This window comes from Argopecten irradians, chromosome 2 (assembly GCF_041381155.1).
Source record: "Argopecten irradians isolate NY chromosome 2, Ai_NY, whole genome shotgun sequence".
Taxonomy (NCBI): Eukaryota; Metazoa; Mollusca; class Bivalvia; order Pectinida; family Pectinidae; genus Argopecten; species Argopecten irradians.
In genome coordinates, this window is record NC_091135.1 from 14837506 (window position 1) to 14859903 (window position 22398).

A 22398-nucleotide genomic window follows, 5' to 3' on the forward strand; every position below is an offset into this window, starting at 1 on the left:
TAATATCAACTAATTATTAATTATTAGACTTGAACTTGTACATATCTTGTAAATATCTATTTGCTTTTTTTGTTTATTGTTTTCATGTTAAATGTCATTCTTTATCCAATCTTCAATTTTGGAGGAAATAAAGATAATAATAATAATAATAATACATGTACTTATATGGGATCTAGCTCCGATCACCAATTTAAATTGAGCATTAGTATAGGAAATATTAATTTTCATGCAGAGATGATTTCTTAATGAAACATTTATCTACCCATTTTAATTAACGGGTGTACAGATTAGAACAATTTTATAGCAATGTTTTTTTTCCTTATTTTTCATTTTGTGTTTTGCAGGAAAATCTATTCAAATTCATAAATTCAATAAATTTACTAAATTTAATAAATTCAATACATAAGTACCTAATTCTGTTGTGTTTACCAGCGTGCTGAACACCGATGGTGTACCTTATACATGTACCAGTCAGAGACGCTAGAGATACAACTAAACTAACAGTAGTCGGCAGCGAGATCGATAGTAGCATTGATTTATATTTCCAAACATAATATCCTATCTATTTTTACTTAATTTAAACATTAATGGCTCTCCTGCAATGCGCATTCATAAATATTGAATTTCTCCACATGATTAATCCTGGTCAACGATTAAATTGCACTTAACAATCTGACATGCAGTTTACATTTGTAAACAATTGGTTCCAGGTACGTGATTTAGATATAAAAGACTTAACAATAGGCAATGGTACGAAGTTATCTATATGTATGTACTATACCTAGGAAGCGTCTTTAGGGTACCGTAATGTTGATTATCTTATTGATCTAATGTACTTGAAATAATATAAATTAAGATCAGGCATACGTTTTCAACTTCGAATTTCAAATGGTTCCAAATTGCCAATTGTTGTGTGTCGTTATGGTTTACAACCCGATATTTTAATTAATCACGATGTATGTTCACAGTTTCTTAACCCAGGGTTTCAATACACGTGCACTTGCACGTTTATCCGATATACGCATCATAATACACAAATGTATTTACATAAAGTGAACCATAAATTCACTGTGGTGTTGTTTTTTTTATTAGATTTTGTAATGATTTCAGTTCAGTAAATGGTACTTAGAAGAATCAGATTATGTTTCTACATTTGTTGTCACAACTTAAGCTATGACTTAAACATATGACAAAGTGCAGTATTGACGAACACACTATATGTATAACAGTTTAGAATGGATAAAAAGTCAATTCCCCACTTAAAACTTATCAAAATCACGCGTAATAAACAATAAAAGCTTAAGTATGATAAAACAATCTAGATAAAAGGAACTATACCCAAACACTAGTAGTCATTAGCTCGTGATAACCCTTCCTCTCATCATCTGACGGTGATGATCTTTTAATGTAGAAAGCAATGTTGATTACTGTATTACTTTAATGAAAGTTAAAGAGAGATTTCTCCGTTTTTTTGGTCAAACTGATCAAATAGCGTCGCGGTTCTTGCTTTCGTTGATTATTTTCAAGGAAACATGTAATGATAATTTATTCAAAACTTCACCTGCAAAGATACGTTTTCGAAAAATAACTAAACCGAGTAAAATAAATACCATCTTAAACAGCGTCCTGTTTTGTAACCTGAATGACGTAGTCACTGACTTAGCTGTTGGACAAAGTCATTCTAACACAGTGAAACAACGGATAAAGTCGACTTGTTTTTTGTTGGTTTTTTTTTGATAAAATGTTGGGTATTTTTTGTAACCGAAGAAAGACTTAAAGTCATCAATGAAACCAACAACTCCGTCTATGTGTCCTATTTAGCATAAACTTTTGTACATTTTCACCATGCGTGACCAGAAATAAGTGGCCTGATGTAACGATCTTGTTGATATTCGTCAGTTTGTATAGTTCACAGGAAAGATATACTCACGAAATGATGAAATGATATATACCTACAATATAATTTTATTTTTTTCAGCTAGTCATTTGACAAATCTGTTGGTGTCGTACCCATTCTAAAACCCCAGGATGTCGGACGAGATGGCTGTGAATGTCGGTAAGGATAGCATTATCGGTGTCAGATTTAATTTGGGCCAGTTGAGGGTTTTCGACCTAAATCTTAATATTCAGGTTCACGAGTCCGCAATATTTTATAGGACACTCACCTCATTACACTGTTTTTACTTCTGTTTTCCTTTTTAACGATAAAGGAGCAATGATGATTACTATTTCAAATAACATAATCATCCATTATTATAATAGACTTTTGTTTAGGTCCATTATTGTTTATCATGACTTTTCTTAATAATGCTTCTGTTTGTGTTACAACACCTTCGCCTTCCAAGCGTCGATGATCAGAAGTGTAATGTATTATCTTACCTTGACATGTGAGGAAGGTGTTACATAACATTGACATTTTCAGAGTTTTTGATATACGGAGATATTTTTTATTGTACCATTTTAAATCTTATTTCCAAATTGATGAAATACTATACCAACTTTTATTCTATACCATGACAGGTTCTTTGCAAAACATGTCACTTTCTTCATTTCCATCCACATATACAACGAAGTAGTTTCAGTAGATTAATAAACCTTCATTTTTCCATCATTTCCAGTATGGATTTACTGTTGAATTTATTTACGATTAAAATATTTAATGATTTATGTTGTTTTTAGATGCTGATGTGTCGGAGAAGAAAGTAAACAATTCTACAGAAGTCATAGTTGTCCCTGATGAACAAACTAATGACAAAAAGCAACAAAACGGCGACACTAAGCCACAAAATGGCGACACTAAACAACAAAATGGCGATAGCAAGCCACAAAATGGCGAAAGCTCTGACGATGAGAAAAAAGACGAAGAAGAAAAAGAAGCGCCGGCCGTTGGAATCTTTGAAGTTGTATGTATTTGAGCGGTCAAATTCAATATTATATTAGCTTTCATTATATTTTCATCATAAGTCAGTATTATATCGAGAAAGTCTAGTAGCATAAGATAATTTAAGTTTTAATTAAAGTTGTTTAGTTTATACCGACAACTGGCTAGTCGTTATGAAACATTAATGTGACTGTAAAGGCGAACTCTACTTGTAGCATATTTACCAGTAGGTAATGGTACGATTGAAAGAAAAAAAACCAACAACATTGAAACATGTACCTGGAATGTGTTTATTAAGTAAACTAAGCTATGCACAGTAATGCAGAAATCGAGGTAAAGTCAAATCCAGTCAAACCATCGCTCCTACTACATGCTATAAATCCTAATGTGGACTTGCAAAACTGAAATGTTTATCTTTTTGCATATTTTGCCAGCCAAAATTTACAAACAACACAACTATCTATGAGTCAACAGTAATATCTAAGTTTAGGACGGTTGCATAGACACTTTTTAGAAACTAAGTTATGTCCAAATACACCTAAGAAGTAATATATTTGCATACAAAACCTTAAGAATCAGAAACATTCACAATATTCTTTGTCTGTAAATCATTCAGTACGATAATGTTGATCATCTAACCGTTTTTTGTTAGATCTTACTGTATAAAAACGTCATACACTATTTCTAGAACTACTCTTTGGAACTTATTCGACCGATTTATTTTCAACGATTTTTTTTTTCGCGAATGATCTTTGTACACTTTGAATGCGTCGTATATGAGACAGGGCGTGACCATTATTTCTTGGGGAAATTCTGGAAATCCGCGAATTTAGCGAAATTAAAGCCCCTACAAATACTAGCAACACTGTACAGTAAGATAAGGTTATGTAAGGGTACCTTCCTCTGTGTGTCAAGTGTTGGATCTGGTGCGTGTGTATTTTGGGGAGGCTGTGGTATGTTTGAGCTGATAATCCTTATACAGCGGAACTCTTGTCCATTTTATAGATATATCTGTAAATGTTGTATCATTGTAGCCTGATGACAAAGAAACCAGGCCGGACATCCTACTCGGTCATAATATACCGACAACTGGCTTGTCGTTATGAAACATTAATGTGACTGTATAGGCGAATTATACTTGTAGCATATTTATCAGTAGAAAATGGTATGATTGAAAGAAAAAAACAACATTGAAACATGTACCTGGAATGTGTATATGTAAAATGATCGGAAAACCAATTCCGAAACAGAAGCTTATTGGGGAATTGGAGACATTTTAATGTTTTGAACTTTGTATTTTCAGTTTAAGTTTGCCGATAAGTTGGACGTACTGATGATGGTACTTGGCATTATAGGTGCCATGGCCCATGGCCTGGCCTTGCCCTGCCTCATTATCGTGTTCGGACAGATGACAGACTCGTTCGTGGACTCCGGGAAATACTCCAACATCCTCACAGAGATCTCAGCCTTTCTGACAGGAAAAGGCATCTCCCGGGACCAGGCATTGGAATCTCCGTCTCTACTGCTGTACGTATAATGTAGACTTCAAATATCATTATTCATTTAGCATATATAGCTAAATGTATTTACATGTATGTTGAAGGTTTTTGGTTCGATACACACTAAATATGGATTTAAATGGTTATATGTACATAATTGAAAACCACAGTAAAACTTTAACTATAATTTTGTTATACTTACTTCACTAATTATCAATTGATATTTGCCAAAACGTTATCTTGTGATTTGGATTACGAAAACAAATCACAAAGAAAAGGACCCTTTTCTACAGTACATGTTTGTGAAATTCTTCTGATTTGAAAATACATTAAAACAAACGAATTCTGATTGACTAAAATGTTCATAGCGTGGAAATTTTAGAAATAAGGCATGTAAGTGTTTACGATGTACAGATGTTTGGTATAGAAGTGGTTTTTTCTGTTTGCCTTCCAGTCCCCACCTAACAGACATACAGACAAACTACTCCACTGTTGACGTGACAATCATACAGAAACAAACCACCAACGATTTTCTCAAAGAAATGGAGACATTCGCCATTTACTATATAGGTATGTTCACGCAGTTGCAATATGAATTAAGATTTGTTCAGAGTCGCCTCACGTGAATTTTGGTTTTGTTGTCGTCGTTCGATTTTAATGTATTTTTTTAGATGACTAAGATTGAATAGATATTTGAATAGCTGTGTCATCCATTAGACAAAGAACGCTCATGCTTCTTGAACGTCTGGCTCTGATTGCTTTGTTGATTTTGAACAATCGCCATTCAAATGCATATTTTATTTTTGTTATTTAAGGTAGACCGTTCCTTCTGATTTTGTCTGAAGAACTTCGTTTAATATTTTTTTCAATTTCAGGCATACGTTGATCATAAAAACAAATGTCACATGGTGCACTTTTCTTACATGGTTGTACTAACAGACTTGTTAATTTTCCACATTCTAGGGATTTTCAGGGGATAGTATTCTCTTGCTTTAACCTCCCTAAACACATTAAAAACATCTCCATATTATGTTCATACCATTAACATAAGCAATAAAAGTTATAATTATGAAAAAAACACCAAACAAACGAAACAAACAAAAAACTCGTACTTTTTTGTTGTAAATTAAATATGATATACATGTAGTATAATCATAATTGTATTATTTTATCATTTTATTGGTATTCCTTACTTCTATTCTTGATTAGCCTTTTGTCGTCTTCTTCGTAGCTCACGCGAGATCTTTTGAATGTAGACTGAAGAACTCATCCATCAGATTTCATTGTGGCCAATCACCAATGATAGACTCATACACGATGCCATTCATCATTTTTTAATTCACAGAACTATATTGAAATATAAACATATTTTCAGCCATTGCGTGCGGTGTACTGCTTTGCGGATACTGTCAAGTCGCATTCTGGATTCTTGCATCAGAACGTCAGATCCACCGAATACGGAAGGCATTTTTCCGGAATATCATGCGTCAGGATATCGGTTGGTTTGATACCCATGAGACAGGAGAACTCAACACGAGGCTTTCCGAGTGAGCAATTACAAATATGAATATGTTATAAGCTTTGAAGTCATTAAAACATAAGGCTGTGTTGGTTGAAGACATTAAATCCGTTAAATCCGTGTACGTTAGCTAACGGTTCAACAAAAAACGTACCATGCAACTGTTTTGTTCTTATAGTGGCCTTTGTATTTTACCTGCTGTAACAAGTGTATTATAAAACATTACAGATAGATTAGCATTATGACATCCTAAAGTCGTTATTATTTATCAGAATTTGACAATTTGTAGTGATTGTTTAATTAAAGCTGTATACCAAAATAGTCTTTACAACTTTAACATTCTAGCGACATAAACCAGATTCACGAGGGCATTGGGGACAAAGTGAGCACCTTTCTCCAGTGGTTTTCCTCCGCAATTTCAAGCTTTATCATCGGCTTCGTGTATGGATGGCAGCTCACACTCGTAATGTTGTCAGTGGCGCCACTTCTTGCCCTGGCGGCAGGAGTTATGTCGAAGGTAGATAGCTCATGCCATATTACTTTGTTCTCATATGTTTATATTCAGAACTATATTGTCTTAAATTATGGTATATGTCCGCCTTTAAAGAACGTTGCTTTTGCTTCTTTAGTTTTATTATATATATAGTTTTAGGATTTTAAATTATGTTATTAGCTTCATTTCAACATATATTTAATTAAGAATTGAAATGATGGCTACAATGCATCTTCAAAGATGAATTTAAAACAGAGCCATTAAAGGTAATGAATTGCTTGTTTTACTAGTCAGACTAGTGAGAGCAAAGGTTGATAATTATGACTGAATTGTATGTTTAACTAGATTATGGCGACCATGTCGTCAAAAGAGCTGTCAGCGTATGCTAAGGCGGGCGCAGTAGCTGATGAGGTCCTCAGTTCCATCCGAACCGTGGTGGCATTCGGGGGTGAACGGAAGGAGTGTAAAAGGTACTGCTTATAGTAGGCTTGGTGTCCATTCAATTATCTGCTTTTGTTTTAAAGTTTTTATTTAATGATTCAAACAAATATGTTCATAATAATATATTCAAAAAGAAAATTGTAATAGTATTATGCATACGAAATTATCTACCAACAATTTTACTTATTCATCAATGAAGATAAAAGTAACAATGCCAATTTGATTTGTTCATATGTATTATGTCCTAATAAATGTCACAAAAAAGACTCAATGGGTTTATATTTAAAAACTTCGAGTTCAAAGAGAAACATCGCCGATGACATATAGTTTAATATTTGACTATAACTAAAAAGTGGAACAAGTCTGCACTTTGGTCGTCGAGGCGGCCTCTGCAATTTTTAAAGGAGATACATATGTATTTTATCCCTTTATAGGTACAATGAACACCTGGGGGAGGCTCGTGATATCGGTGTGACGAAATCTTTAGGGAACGGCCTGTCATTCGGGATAACCTATATGTTAATTTTCCTGACGGATTGTCTGGGATTCTGGTACGGGGCAAAGCTGACCAGGGATCAACCAGATCTCTACACCCCAGGCAAGATTCTCATTGTAAGTATTGTGGGAAACGATTCATATAAGGTGGTCTTGATGTCTAAAGAAAGTTTTGATGTTCTTTGTGTTTTGTTCTGAAACGTTTCTGAAAAACAGATCTTGATGTAGTACTTAAAAATATTATTGTATATACAGTGTGTACATGCTGAAAGAATGGTTTTTAGGAGCATTGTATAACTAACTAAAACTATTATCATTGCTCCATAAAATATACCTTTACTTCCGGCATCTTTGACTCAACTCCGAGAACATCTTCGTTTTTTGATTAATGAAACATTTCTGTAAGGACAACACAGCTGGGTTTCTGATTGGCCGATTCATTTTTTCAATATCGCTATGAAAATAAATTCAAGAATAGAAAGATAAATAGAAATATAAGATCGAAACATCGACGTTGCGTATTGATTTGAAAAAAATAATCACTTGGGAAATTAATGGAATCGTACGTGTAAACGTTTTTTATTTTATGAAGTATTCTGGAAAATTAATTATAAGCATTGATGTCGATATTTTTTAAAATTTTTATCGGGTTATGAAATAGAGTTTATTTGCAAACGTTTGTGTGAATCCGCGAAGTTTGCAAACAAAATTTCTTTCATACTCCAATGAAAAAATGTTGTGACATCAATGCTTAAATAAACACTTAAATTGCGTCTTCATCATACTATCTTGCAGTAAAAAGGTGAAAAGGGTAAAAAGGGAAAAAATGATAAAAATAATCAAATATATTAATAATGGACTACAGCTATCTGACCTAGACCGCAAATTCAAATAGACAAATGGAGAAGATGATGAAAAAAAACCATCTATATGAAAAAAATCCATGTAGAAAGCCTAAACATAGTATCTATTTGAACGAATAAGATATTTTATAATTACCAATCAACCAGCTGTGTCTGTGATCAATGTTACATCCTAATACCATCTTAATATTGTCACTTAACTTACTGCCATTTATGTATCTATTTACATGTATATTATTGTTTGATTTTTAATCTGTTTGTTGGGGAAATAGCACTACAGCGCCAATGTATTCTATGCACGTATATGAGACACTGTAGCAAAGATATCATTTACCTTCTATCTGCCCTCATATTGACTTACACAATAACGACTGTCGTAATGCGGCCACCTAGACTTCTTAGCTCTGAATGTAGATTAATACTTACTAAGATTGTGACACTTTTAGTGTGTAGAATATAACACAGTACAAATATTATATTACCACAACTTATTTAAATACACACACGTGGATATATATATAGATGATGATATAAGTTAAGGGGTGTTTACAGGATTAAGAAAAGTCCTTTTGAGGCCGAGGTCAAATTTACACACTGGATTTCACGGTCTAATAAGTCCCCTAAATGACGAACACGGTCATATTTAAACATATTAAATAAAATGATATAAGCTCAACTTTTTAACATCGACAACCATCCGCAGAAAGAAAAAGTCCACGTTCACTTATTTTCCTATACAAAACACTGTCTCGATCACTTTTAAACGTCGTAATCGAATAAGTTTGGAGCAGTAAAAGACGAATATGTTCATTTTCTTTCAGATATGTACCAAATTACATTAACCATTAATGAAAGCATTTTAATGAAAACTTTCAAAATAATAAATATTGGCACAAAATGCTGAAGTGATATCAAGGTATAGATTCAGGAAATGATGTACGAAATAAATTTCAGTACTGATGCTTCAAATTCAATTTCTCAACACTGTCCCCATTCCAATTAATCTAAGCGTGCAACACATTTTACTATATGTGCATACATTTAGTACACAGGGAAATTATCACCTGAATTTACAACCTGTAAACACAAATATACAAAAAAAAAAAAAAAAAAAAAATCTATACCGTTTCAACATCACTAGAACGTCAAATATTAGTTTTAAAGAAACAAATAAATATGTGATATTTTTTCAGGTATTTTTTAGCATTGTTATCGGGGCGTTTGCTCTAGGAAATGCCATGCCTAATCTTCAGGCTTTATCCACTGCAAGAGGCGCGGCGTATATGATCTACAATCTCATTGCCCTGGTAAGTCTGTATATCGATCTTGTATTTTCTTTTGATATCAGATGAACAAGACATTTTATTCAGAATTAATTATACTATCCAGAAAGAATTGAAACCCCCAAAAAGCCTGGAATCTGCTAAACAATCCATAATCAATAATGATCAAATGAATGTTTTAGAACTCTGATGTCACAATCTTGAAAAAGGAAATTTGTTTTTGGAATGCGGAAAACGAAGTCAAAATTAATGACGAACACATTCATTTGTAAATTTATTTATGCTGCCTAGAGCCTGTAATTATACATTTTTTGATTATATTTTTTTTATATTTTAAATCCTTTTTGAAAGCTTTTGGTATGAAAAATAACATCAATGTTTGTTACTAAAATGATTTCAATTAAAGTGGTTCAAATTATCCGGTAAGCTCCTCTATGGAATTCAGTTTTGTCTATTATTAATGAAATGTACATATTGAAATTTTCGAATGTCATATAATAGGAGCCTGCCATAGACAGCAGCTCAGATGAAGGAAAACAGCCGGAGAAGCTGGAGGGTACTGTAAAATTTCAGAATGTCAAGTTCCGGTATCCAGCTCGTGAGGAGGTTGTTGTTCTGAATGGCCTTAACCTCGATGTTAGTAAAGGTCAGACCGTGGCCTTGGTCGGATCTAGCGGCTGCGGAAAGAGCACGGTGGTTCAGTTGCTTCAAAGATTTTACGATCCCCAAGAAGGAAAGGTCAGCATCATATTGTCGGGTAATTTAATACAAAGTAGTCTAAATGTGTTTCTTGTTTTTTAATTGAAAACATAATTATAAAAAGATTGATTTAACCTACTACAATGTGATAACAGTGGAAGATATAAAAAATAATACATATGTATCAAGAACAAATGAGACTACCTGAAGAAACACAATTAAGGAGGGATCACATCAAAAGATACTATAATAGTACATGCTTTAACGATAGTAAACACAATGCGATACTCTGTAATGTAGAAATTGAACTGTTTCCTGAAACGTCTCTTCGTACCTTTTACCCCTAACACATTAACTATTAGTTTCGGCTTGCTATAGGTTCTCGTAGATGATATCGACATAAAAGAACTGAATGTAAAATGGCTGCGACAACACATCGGCATTGTCAGCCAAGAACCTATACTTTTCGCCACCTCCATAAAGGAAAACATCCGATATGGCCGAGACGGTGTCACTGATCGAGAGATTGAAGATGCTGCTAAAATGGCGAATGCTCATAACTTCATCATGGACCTCCCAGATGTATGTTACGCTTTGATTTACTACAGATTCATAACCAGATGTATACTGATTTTGAGACAAACTTGACACTAGCGCAAAACTATTACATTAATTCTATTTTTCCTGTCTTTGAGACTGGGTGTCGAAAATATATTTTAAACTTAATATCTTCTACAATTTGTTTTATGTAGGATTTTTGAAACAATTCACTACAGGAAATAAAATGAGGAATATCCCGCTTTTGCATTTATATCCCATTTTAATTTTCGAATACGAAACCAGAGACAGTAACAATATGGATGCATTGTTACATTTGAGCTTTCATTGATATTATGACTACATGTAATATTTGCTTAAATACTGCTAAGGTTTAAATAAATCAAAATTTGATTAACAGTAATTTTAACCAATATCGTAAATTTCTAGGTTCGATGTCTGACTCTATATATTCCAGAAATACAATACTTTGGTCGGTGAGCGAGGAGCCCAGCTTAGCGGTGGTCAGAAGCAAAGAGTAGCCATAGCACGTGCTTTGGTCAGAGATCCACGTATTCTCCTACTGGACGAAGCCACGTCAGCACTGGATACTGAGAGCGAGGCTGTTGTTCAGGAGGCTCTCGATAAGGTAGTTGTTTTATTTTTATTGTTTAATCACTTGTTGATTCGATCGTTGATGTCACAATTGGTTTTTTTCATCAGACTGGTGTGATATGTTTGGTGCTGATCCAATAACGAATACTGATGGAGGCTTCCTGTATAAATTACAGCCATTCCATTGCATTAAAAACAGAGCAAAATATGTCAAAATTTCAAACTAACAATTTCAAATACTGCAATTGTACTTATGAGCGGAATAAAACCAAACATTTCCTTCAAAGGGACAAAGTATTGATAAGCTAACATGGAAGAACAACTCAACGATGTGGGAATAGATAGTCTCTATATATAGTACCGAATACAATGCTGGAATAACGGGAGGTAGTGGGGTAGATAATTGTTAATAGCTCCGTTGTTATCAGGACCTTTTTAAAGTGAATAGTCGGGCAAAGAAAACCAGTCTAAATGCGTTCATTGGCCTTCCAAATGTTCTCACATATTAATACGACGGCTAAGTTCTGCTTACGTTTCCCAGTTCTGACCATTAAAGTAAAGGAAAGTTGGAAGCATTGAAAGCGAGGCTGTGTGTAAATGTAACCACGGACATAGTCAGCCGGGAGGACGTTTTAGGATTCCTGTACTTTAAATTAATTTCTTTGTACGCAGACATATTTTGGCGAGAGATTTTATTTTTCTATTTCTTAAGAAATTATACTGGATACATTCACACCATTTTTTCCGACTTTAGCCATCCTTGCCCGACTGTTCACTTTAATTGTCATTGGTTCTAAGATTATTATAATTATTTGATTATTATTCATCTATGATTAGATGATGTTTCAATTTTAGGCACGAGCCGGGAGAACGACCATTGTGATTGCCCACAGGCTGTCCACCATTAAGACGGCCGACAGTATCGCTGGCTTTAAGGATGGGGTCGTAGCGGAGAGAGGGACCCATGATCAGTTAATGCAGAAAGGCGGGGTTTACGCTAACCTAGTCAAACTACAGGTAGGATATTGTGTTTCTCTCGGAATATACGTAAAATAATATGAATGTCGAATGTGAATACATTGGTTATATACCTGTAATCCATATCCACTTAAAAAAATGTTGGTCTTCTCTGCTGAAAACCTTCACCACGTAGACAATGGTGTGATTCTCGTCAAGAGTGAGCAAATGTGAGGTGGTATTGGACAAGAAAATAAAAAAAACATACAGAATTCATAAAAAATTGCTATCAAATGAATGCAAAGGTACGATGTCGTCATTTTTGTCGATAAATTTGTCCTGTACGGACACACTATTAACTATCTATAATTTGTCCTCATTATGATAAATCGTTATACTGAAATATATTTCATGCAGTACTACAATTTGGTATCAATTTCAGTTTAATAGTGAACATATATTGTCAATTGATTTTAATTCTCAAAGCCTGTAAATCAGTCAACGTTAAAATGTATTTTCCGTCCCTATAACTTCTGGTCGGGTTGAACATTGATATGTTTGCTAACAGAATAGATAAAATAAAAACAAGTAAACTGGTAACATATCAAATGGTAGTTATTCCGTCTTTGCATATTACAGAGTTAACTCCCTTGCGGGTAGGTATCGATTGTTACGTCATTATTTTGTGAGCGCAATTCACGTCGTTTTCTCTGAAACGTATGACGTCACAATCAATACCTACACGCAAGTGCAGATAACTCTGTAATATGCAAATTCGGAATAACTAATATGATAACTTTCTGTAAGTGTGGCGTGCTATTGTCTCGGTTTTAAGCACGTTTTACAATTTTAAGTGAGTTTATGTTTTTGTCTTGCAGACGAAGAGTTCAGAAAAAGGTAAGACATTCTGATTATATACCAAGATATTTTTTGGGCGTCATTTGCATTTTTTATACATTCCATTTTAACAAAAACAGGTAAAAAGAGAAAAACATATTAACATAAATCGATGAAGAGTATGACTTCATGTGCGGTCAGAGCCCATTAAATGATTCAAAAATTTAGTTTTATACACGTATAGATAATAACTGTCTTATTTAACAGATTTTCTTATTACTATCATTGTCGATTAAGATCTTTCGTAACACCTGGTTCTCCAAGAAATTCTGTTTTTTTTAATACTTTTTAATATTAACGTAGTTGTGATTTTTTTCTTGATTTTTGTTGGATTGTCTAATTTTTGTTTCAGGCGATGATATGGTAGAGAAGAAGAAAGACTTGGATAAAATACATCATAAGACTGGCGGGATAGACAGTGAGGATGATAAGGAGTCTGAGGAGGAGAAGGCAAGTAATATATTTTGTGGAAATTATATGTTGATTTGTTTCAAAGGTCACGTATCACGTTTTTATCTTCTGCCGTAAAGCTAGTTAACTGCAATATGTCTAGAAATTCAAATGTTAATATATACATATTTAAAGTTTGAATATATATACATGTTTTAATTTTAAATATGTGGGATGTAAATCATAGATAATGTACATGTGTAATTAATTCCAATACCGGCTGTTGCAGCTATCTTAAGTTTTTAAATAATGACGATTATCTAACGAGGTATATTTTGCGATAAAAAAACCACACAATTCTTCCCTAATTTTCTGTATGCTTCCTGAATGTGTTTCCACAGAAGAAGGAGGAAAACAAGGGATCGTTCACAAGGATTATGCGGTTGAATGCACCAGAATGGCACTACATTCTCTTGGGCTGTCTTGGAAGCATTATGTTTGGGGCTGTACAGCCGGCGTTTGCTGTCATATTCGCTAGTATTCTCGATGTAAGTTCCTATTTCGATGTATGCACCGTGTCCAACCGTACTTTGGAGATTGCGGTTGAAGTAACGCAGAGTTTGCGGTTATGAGCCGGAAAACGGAGGTAAGTCGGAAGAGAAAATGTCATATTTCTCATCAGGAAGCTTTTTTCAGAAATCTGAAGTGTGCACGGAGAACAGAGATGATATATCCAAAATCGGGAAGCGGTAACCTGTTTCTGTATGGCCCCAGTATTTCAAACACCTACGTACAGTGCATAATTTTTGCCACTTTTCGCCAATTGTTAAGTTCATGATCTCATGCTGCTTTACAAATCTAGTCTAGACCAATATCAACTGATTATATTATAATTTCGAACCCTTGTAAACAGCCTCTCAAAAGATTTTCTAAATCTAATACCGGATGATTGAGAGATACGATTTTGAAAATGTGTCGGTAAAAGTAACGTCATTATTGCGGTTGACATAAAGTAGTTTTTCGTGGTTGCGGAAAATGTAAAGTAAAAAAAGTAACGTCATTGATTGTTGCGGTTGGGATAAAGTAGGTTTTATGAGTGCGGATTGTCAGATGAGTCCTAAATGGACGAAATGATACCATCTGGTGCAGCTTATCCCCCTTTTCGACTTACTGCATCGATTACTAAATTATTTATAATTAGGTGCCAGTAAACTGTGTATCTTTTTATATCGTTTTTTAGCAATGATTCAAGTGTTTTTTACATAGTCTATGAATATATGGATTTTAGAATATCAATTAATTTTTCTTTATCGGAGAGATTTTGATTTATATTATAGTTGGCAAGACATCTTACTCTTGCTTGCTGATTTAAAGAACAATGAAAAAAGAAGTGCTCTTCATTTTCCACCACCAAATATTTTTTACATAGTCTATGATTTCATAGGGATTTTTTTCATTCGCCCAGTTGCTATTTCTTAGTCATGTTCACATAATCTGAATTTAGCATATAAAACGCGTAGATTTTTTAAAGCGTAATAGGGACGTCGTCGTGGGACAAAATTTTACTAGTGCCGAAGAAGGAAACATTTTTGTTTCTTGTCTGATTACCTTGATTCTGTTACGACAAACAGAATTCTAAAAAAACGATGTATCGAGCATTAAAATCGGTTGATTATTTTTCGAAATATTGCCGAAAACAGATGTTCTGAGTGAGTTAAATGGGACAAACAGTAACAAGCTTGACACATGTTCATAGGTTATAGATCATTCTGTTTCCCATTTATAAACTCTCCTGTTTCTCTAATTAGGTAGTTTGAGATTCGAGAAGGATTTTTTGTTGTTCTTTGCTAATTGAAAAGTAGCATGGTTGAGAGTTCAATGAAAGTGACCATTCACAACTCAAAAATAAAATCAGGTTGTTGGAAGGGAACGGTACATGAATCTCTATAAGAATCATTCAATTATCAAAGGTCAATTCAATCTTTATTTATTTTTTTATTTACTTTTATTTATTTACTGTGTTATCAAGCGCCTGTAGCAGTAGGCGTCTCTGTAGCGGCTACTAGGGCCTACTCTTATTACGAAGACTACAGAGTAACACAATACACATCATGTATTTTTATAACGGGTACGGGTGTGTTTCGTGGGGTGAAAAATGCTTCATGATCTTCATGATAATTTTGTATAATTTTCCTGTTCGTTGCTACACAGTTTTATAATAACAAATGAAAAGTTAAAGCTGACATACCATTCTTACATATACATACCATTGCTAATATTAAAGGTAGGTTTCGCCCAACCAAATAAATATTTTTTTGTGAAATGCGATAAGCGGAAGAAAAGATGAAAAAACATATTAAAATATCTCAATTTAATTTCTTTATGTGTTTGAGTTTGAACAAATGTGTCTTGAATACAAAATTGAAGGAAATCCTTGATTTATTACGGTGTCCGTCAGACAAAATAATATGCAAATGAAGCTGCGATGGATTGCGTTGTCGAAGTTTGGCGCATGCGCATTGTCACGCACTAAAAGTAAACAAAATGGCTGAACGAAAGTGTGTGAGATGAAAAAAATATATCTGAATCGGCAATAAAGTGGAGGAAATTATAATGGATTCGGTAGCACCCTAAGGATATCTATAGGGAATTAAATTCAGAGATGGCATGTAGCAATAGAAGAAACAGAAGCCACATCTCAAGCGGAACTTTTCGGGATCTGTTGGGACTCGTGTAACGGCATTGCACGTGGTGAGTTAAATTTCAACACATATGCCAGCGCACAAACAGCCGCAGACTAACTACATGTATATTTGGTGTACAAAGTTAGCGAGCGTATGTAAGTAACATGAGTTGTTTTAGATTATATGATATGTATAAACAGTCCCTTGCACTTCGATTTTTTGTTGTTGTTTTTTAACTAAACATGCCGTGGCAAGACTGTCACTTCTATCTGTCATTTTGTTGCTCGCTTCCGTTTGTTGCTGCGGCCTCGTTTTGTTCTATGTAAAGATACGTCATGTTCTATGTAAAGCTTAACTTCGCTCTATTTTTAGAGGAGTATTTTCCTGGTCAAGCTAGGCAACTGACCACCCATATTGTTCGCTGTATGCATTGAAAATGATCTGAAGATTATATCTATGTATAGGATAAATTTCAATTTCGTAGTCTTTATATTTCATTGGGCGAAACCTACCTTTAAAACTGATCAATACGGAACGGAAACTTAATTGATTGTCTTAGTGATAATAACATTAAACGCAAACATCTCCGAAACACTCTGAGGTCATGGAAAATGGCAAATATCATCCGCCCATTATAGCTATTGAATGACCAAAAACCGCAACCCCCATTTTTTACTTTATGCAACCGCAACCTCATCCTTCAAAAATTCAATTCAGTATTTCATGGAAATTTCTTGACACAAACAAATGTCATTCAGTCGGGGTGTTTTTAGAACATCAACACACAAATGGAAAGTGTTTATATAAAATAATATGGCTTAAAACATTATGAAATTTTGATTTGTTTACAAAAAAATCCGATTTCGATTTTTGTCGTGGAGTGTTTGAACTCCACAAAAAACATCGACAATATGCGAAACATGCCTTGAATTCTTCAATGTGTGCTACAATCCGTGAGCGACTCAGTTTTTTGATAGATTCTCTAGAATTTCGTTATTTGACAATTTCGTGGACCTACCCTCTCAATTTTCCATCACCTTCCGGTGATAACCGCAAACTCTGCGTTACTTCAACCGCAATCTCCAAAGTACGGTTCCTATTTCGATGTATGCATGTCCTTCATTATATGTTGTCACAAGGATCACGAGGTATTTGCCAGAAACTCTTGGCTTTCCTTTGTATCAGAATTCTGTCGAGTCCTGACTCGTACTAGATAATCCAAATATTATCTTACATCATATTTTATTTTTCTCTGATTGCAGGCTTTCGCGTCATCAGATGAGGCCTACCAGAAACAAGAAATTAACAGATTTGTCATCATTTTGTCCGGGATAGCAGTGGGCTGTTTGATTGCACTTACCCTCCAGGTAAGCGGATGTGTATCTGTTTCCATGTGCATACCCTGTCTCAAGATTGTGATAATACATGACTAATTGTTTTCGTTTTTGCAGGGATACATGTTTGGCAAATCTGGTGAGATACTGACCATGAGAATTCGAAGCTTGAGCTTTAAGGCCATGTTGCGCCAGGTATGAGTTACCATTTAATTAAATATTTATTTTAAGAAAAAATACAATTATCATATTCTGTTTTGTTTACATATTGACTGCTTACATCTTTGATTTACAAATATATGTATACCTTGTATAGTAAATATAAGGTTTATAAGCCTATTTAACTACCTCAAATGATATGTCCAGCCACACTATTTTAATAAAAAGAAAAAGGCTGCTCTTTCTTTACGTTTTGCGTACTAATTTGATCCTTGATCATCTATGCCTTTGTACAGTATTTAAGAAAGCAGTAGCAATGACCCTATAGGTACCCCTCACTAGACACTCAAATCATCTCTTATACCAAATTCCTTATTAGCGGTAGTAAATGCACATTCTTTCCCCGTAACATATAAGACTGGAATCCACTTTCCTTAGAACTTTCAACTTCAATTCACGTATTTCAGCTCTCTGTTATATTCTTCTTGTCTGATATTCCTTGTACATAGCCACACCTTTCCAATGTCGATATGGTCTTCAATACGATGACGTAGGTCGATTATTAGATAGACGTAGGTGTAGATTGAAGTAGGAGACCATAAAAAGGCACAATTAAACAGGATTTTATTTATGACATTTACCATGGCAAGTGGAATGACGTATGCAACCAGATTCGCGAAGATTAAGTTAGTGCGTGCAATTTTCAAGTAGACCAGTTTTCAACATAGAGTAAGGAAAATAGTCAGAATAAATAAATTACCATAAATAGATACATTTCTGTTATCGGATATGGTAAGAACAAAGTAAATGCGAGATACTTTCTATATTTGTTGTATACATAATACATATGACGTTATGAATACTTTTAAAATGCATTCCGAGGCCTTACTCGTATGCATATGAAGTATCATATAACCAAATAATTAAAAATATATAATTATGTAAAGATACAAAAATGTAAAAAGAGAAGAAAAGTAGATGTTTCTTACTTTTAAGCAATCACTTCTTTAGCTTTTCATTCGCCATTGAGAAGTATTACAGGAATTGGAAAGGTTCGTGAACTTGAGATTTTCAGCCTTACTTCTGTAAGGCCGAAAACATATGTCTAATTAGGGTTACCCGACCGACCCTAATTTTTTACCCCCGGCCCTATTTTTTTCCACTTTCTACGAAAAAAAAGAATAAAAATCAAACTACTCAAAGTACTGCAAATACAACGCTGCAGATACAGAAAAATTAGAATGAAATTAAATGAATTTGATATATTCAGTACTGCCATCAAGTTCTGTTGATTATATGACATTTGATACACCACTCTAGTTTTGTAAAAAAATTGATAAATTCTTAAAGATGCTCCACTGCCAAGAGAGCATAAATGATATTCATCATTTGAACAATAATGGCCATGGGTGTTAAATCGTGTATATATATGTCTAATTAATATTTAATTTATTTCGCCTTTGGTGCATGCGCTATCAGTACTTCATTCCATATAGGATATAGTGACACAGAATTTTTTCGGGATGCAATTAATTGTTTTTCATATATTTAACTTAAAAACTTTAACTTGTAAAATTAGAAGCTCAAACTTTTTAACGGTGGTAATGGTGTAAAGTAAGTAACTTTTGTAACTGAAGAAGAATACTAAATCGTTTGCTCCTGTTTTTGATATTGAAAAAATAGCATTTGTGAGCGTTGGAGCATCTTTAATGATGAATATTTGACCAACCCATATAAAAACATCAAGCTGTTAGGCAGATGCCCCATTCTCCAGAAAACAGATACTGTAGGTCCTGGAAAATTTAGTTTAATTGAAGGCTTTACCTATCTATCAGCAGTCTAATATCTGTTGGTCGGGTGACCGACTTTGATGTCAAAAATTTCAAGAATATTCAACTAATGTATATGGCAATATGCATTGTTTGACATTCTTCTTAATTAAAATTCCTACATAAATTAAACAATTTCAAAATAAAGAAAGCGATTAAGTCTTATATTCAATAAAAAATGAGTTTTGTTCCTACACTCTTGACTCTGGTGTTGCACAGTTATGTATGTATAGTGAAACCATGCACACATGAGGGCACCCTTATCAATAATTATTTTAAAACATAACTACAATGTACACAGAAAGAAACTCAGATTAGTTTACTTTTTACTTTAAGATCTGTAAGCCTTAAGTAATTCCAAATTGAATTGTCATTAATTGTGTTTATGCAAGTTGGACAGAGGAGTGTGTACACATGTAGAGTAGGTGTGTGTATATTCTACACAGAGGCTGTGTGAATTCCACCAATCAGAAAGCAGGCTTCCCATGACTGTATACACACAAATGCAGTGATAGGAATGTCACATTTTGATTGGTCCGAAGGAATTGTTTGACACTCTTCTTTATTAAAACTCCCTCCATAAAATAAACAATTTTAAAGTAAAGAAAAGTCTTATATTCATTAAAAAAGGATTTTTTTCCCTACACTCTTGACTCGTGTTGCACACTTGTGATGTAGGAAAAAACAATGCACACATGAGAGCAGCCTTATCAAATAACCATTTTAAAGAATTATTATAATGTACACAGAAGTAGCTCTGAACTGTTTACTTTTTAACTCTGAGGTCTGTAAGTCTTATATAGTAATTCCAATTTCTATTATCATAAACAGTTTATGTAAGTTGGATAGAGGAGTCACAACCAGATGTAGATTGCATGTACATGTATACACATGTAGACACAGTTAGGGAGTATGTGTGTGTATATTCTACAGAGGATGTGTGAATTCCACCAATCATAAGGCAAGCTTACCATGACTGCATACTGCAGTAAAGGGAATGCAACATTTTGATTGGTCAAAAGGAATATAAAATAGGGATTTTATGGATGGATGTTTATGAATGAAATGCTTTAAGAGGTCACCACTAGATGTCATTGTATGGCAAGTCCTACATATCAGGGTAAACCGGATAGCATTAATACAAACGCTAGTCGCGTTGCATTAAAAATGAAAGTCGGGATTTCGATCTCAGACTCCGCTTTCGTCCATTATTTAGAGTGAAAGACACTTAAAGAAAAAAATCCTCCCGACCTACCGACCCTATTTTTTGTTCTAAACAGACATATTTCTTTTGGCCTAATGTTGTTCGGATCATTTAAAGATAAGGAACTTCCTTAAATATATGGAAAGTTAATCAAACTGTGGTCATATCACATAATCAGAAACATGTCTACATTTGCATATTACATAGTTATCACCCTTCGAGGATAGGTATTGTTTGCGACGTCATGTGTTTGCGAACGTAACGTCATAATTTTCAGAAAAAACGACTTAAGTTTTGTTTACAAAATGATGACGTCATAATGAATACCTACCAGTAAGGGAGGCAACTCTGCAATATGTATCATAATTACGGATCAAGTATGACGTTATGTTATAAAAGGAAACAGCGTATCTCATTAAGACTGCATTTCATTTAATAATCTGAAACAGCATCACTGTTACCACAACCTTATCTTTTGATTATCCTATTTGAAGGAAATATCGTACTTTGACGATCATAAGAATAACACTGGAGCGTTAACTACAAGACTGGCCACAGAAGCATCCGATGTCAAGGGGGTAAGTTAGTTTCTATCACTTCTCTTCCGAAGCTATACAGATGACATCCATGATATTTTTTATCCAGTATAGCATTGTTTTGTGTTCTACTTAAAATTCTGCTATTAGCCAGTTTTCTCTGAGTCCCGAGTTAAAGGGATGTGTGGGTTACTTATGGGATCAAAGTCAGTATATAAGGATAGTGGCCTTTGTTTAGTTAAAAAAACAAAAGACATATAACAAACGTCCTCTCATTTTATCGTTAGGACATTAGAAATAATAGTTCGGTATCCAGTAAGGCTATAACCATTTTGTCAAATATACGTGTAGATGATACATGTACTCGTATGCGAGATATAAAATATAGCTATCTTGTTCCAATAACGAAACGTATTGAAATCGCTTGGTCTACCAGTTATCCAGAACTCAAAATATAAATAAAATGTCTTAAATTGTGAAATCAACATTAGTTTGCAAAGATCAGTTGCAAGGTTAATACAACAACGTACACCATATTCTTCTTGTCTATTTGCAGGCATCTGGTGCAAGGATGGGTAAGCTCCTCGAAAACGTAGCCAATATGGGAACCGCTATTATCATATCCTTCATATTTGGCTGGCAGCTTACATTAGTCATAATCGCCTTCATTCCTATCATTGCCATCGCAGGGGCCCTCGAGTTTCAGCTATTATCGGGAGTCGCCGGTAAGAACAAAGAGGCATTGGAAGGAGCCGGCAAGATAGCATCGGAGGCTATTGGCAACATTCGAACGGTTGTAGGGCTGACAAAGGAGGAAGCCTTTTATCTGCAATATACTAAAAGTTTACAACAGCCGTACAAAGCAGCGAAAAGGAAAGCTCATTTTATAGGCATTGCGTTTTCGTTTTCACAGTCTGTCATTTACTTCCTGCACGCTGCAGCGTTCTACTATGGCGCCTATCTCGTGCGACAAGGAGAAATGGGATTCGATGATGTTTTCAAGTAAGTGTCAATAAATGAATTCCCACTTAATCAAGTAAGTCATGTATATGTCAATAAAACGCTTTTTAAAGATCCACCGCT

At 34.2% G+C, this 22398-nt stretch overlaps 1 protein-coding gene across 3 annotated transcripts in view; it reads left to right on the top strand.

The window, feature by feature from the left end:
* LOC138314562 (ATP-dependent translocase ABCB1-like) overlaps positions 1-22398 on the top strand; it is a 35185-nt gene that overhangs the window by 6912 nt on the left and 5875 nt on the right. For all 3 annotated transcript variants that reach the window (XM_069254956.1, XM_069254954.1, XM_069254955.1), the window contains exons 2-21: positions 1979-2056; positions 2680-2903; positions 4185-4408; positions 4835-4950; positions 5756-5927; positions 6245-6416; positions 6738-6862; positions 7268-7445; positions 9385-9498; positions 9976-10212; positions 10552-10755; positions 11189-11359; positions 12181-12342; positions 13161-13179; positions 13532-13629; positions 13971-14117; positions 17516-17620; positions 17705-17782; positions 21274-21357; positions 21872-22317. In XM_069254956.1, coding sequence (XP_069111057.1) covers positions 2029-2056; positions 2680-2903; positions 4185-4408; positions 4835-4950; positions 5756-5927; positions 6245-6416; positions 6738-6862; positions 7268-7445; positions 9385-9498; positions 9976-10212; positions 10552-10755; positions 11189-11359; positions 12181-12342; positions 13161-13179; positions 13532-13629; positions 13971-14117; positions 17516-17620; positions 17705-17782; positions 21274-21357; positions 21872-22317 — 3104 coding nt within the window. In that variant the 5' untranslated portion in view covers positions 1979-2028. The remainder of the gene's footprint in view (positions 1-1978; positions 2057-2679; positions 2904-4184; positions 4409-4834; positions 4951-5755; positions 5928-6244; positions 6417-6737; positions 6863-7267; positions 7446-9384; positions 9499-9975; positions 10213-10551; positions 10756-11188; positions 11360-12180; positions 12343-13160; positions 13180-13531; positions 13630-13970; positions 14118-17515; positions 17621-17704; positions 17783-21273; positions 21358-21871; positions 22318-22398) is intronic.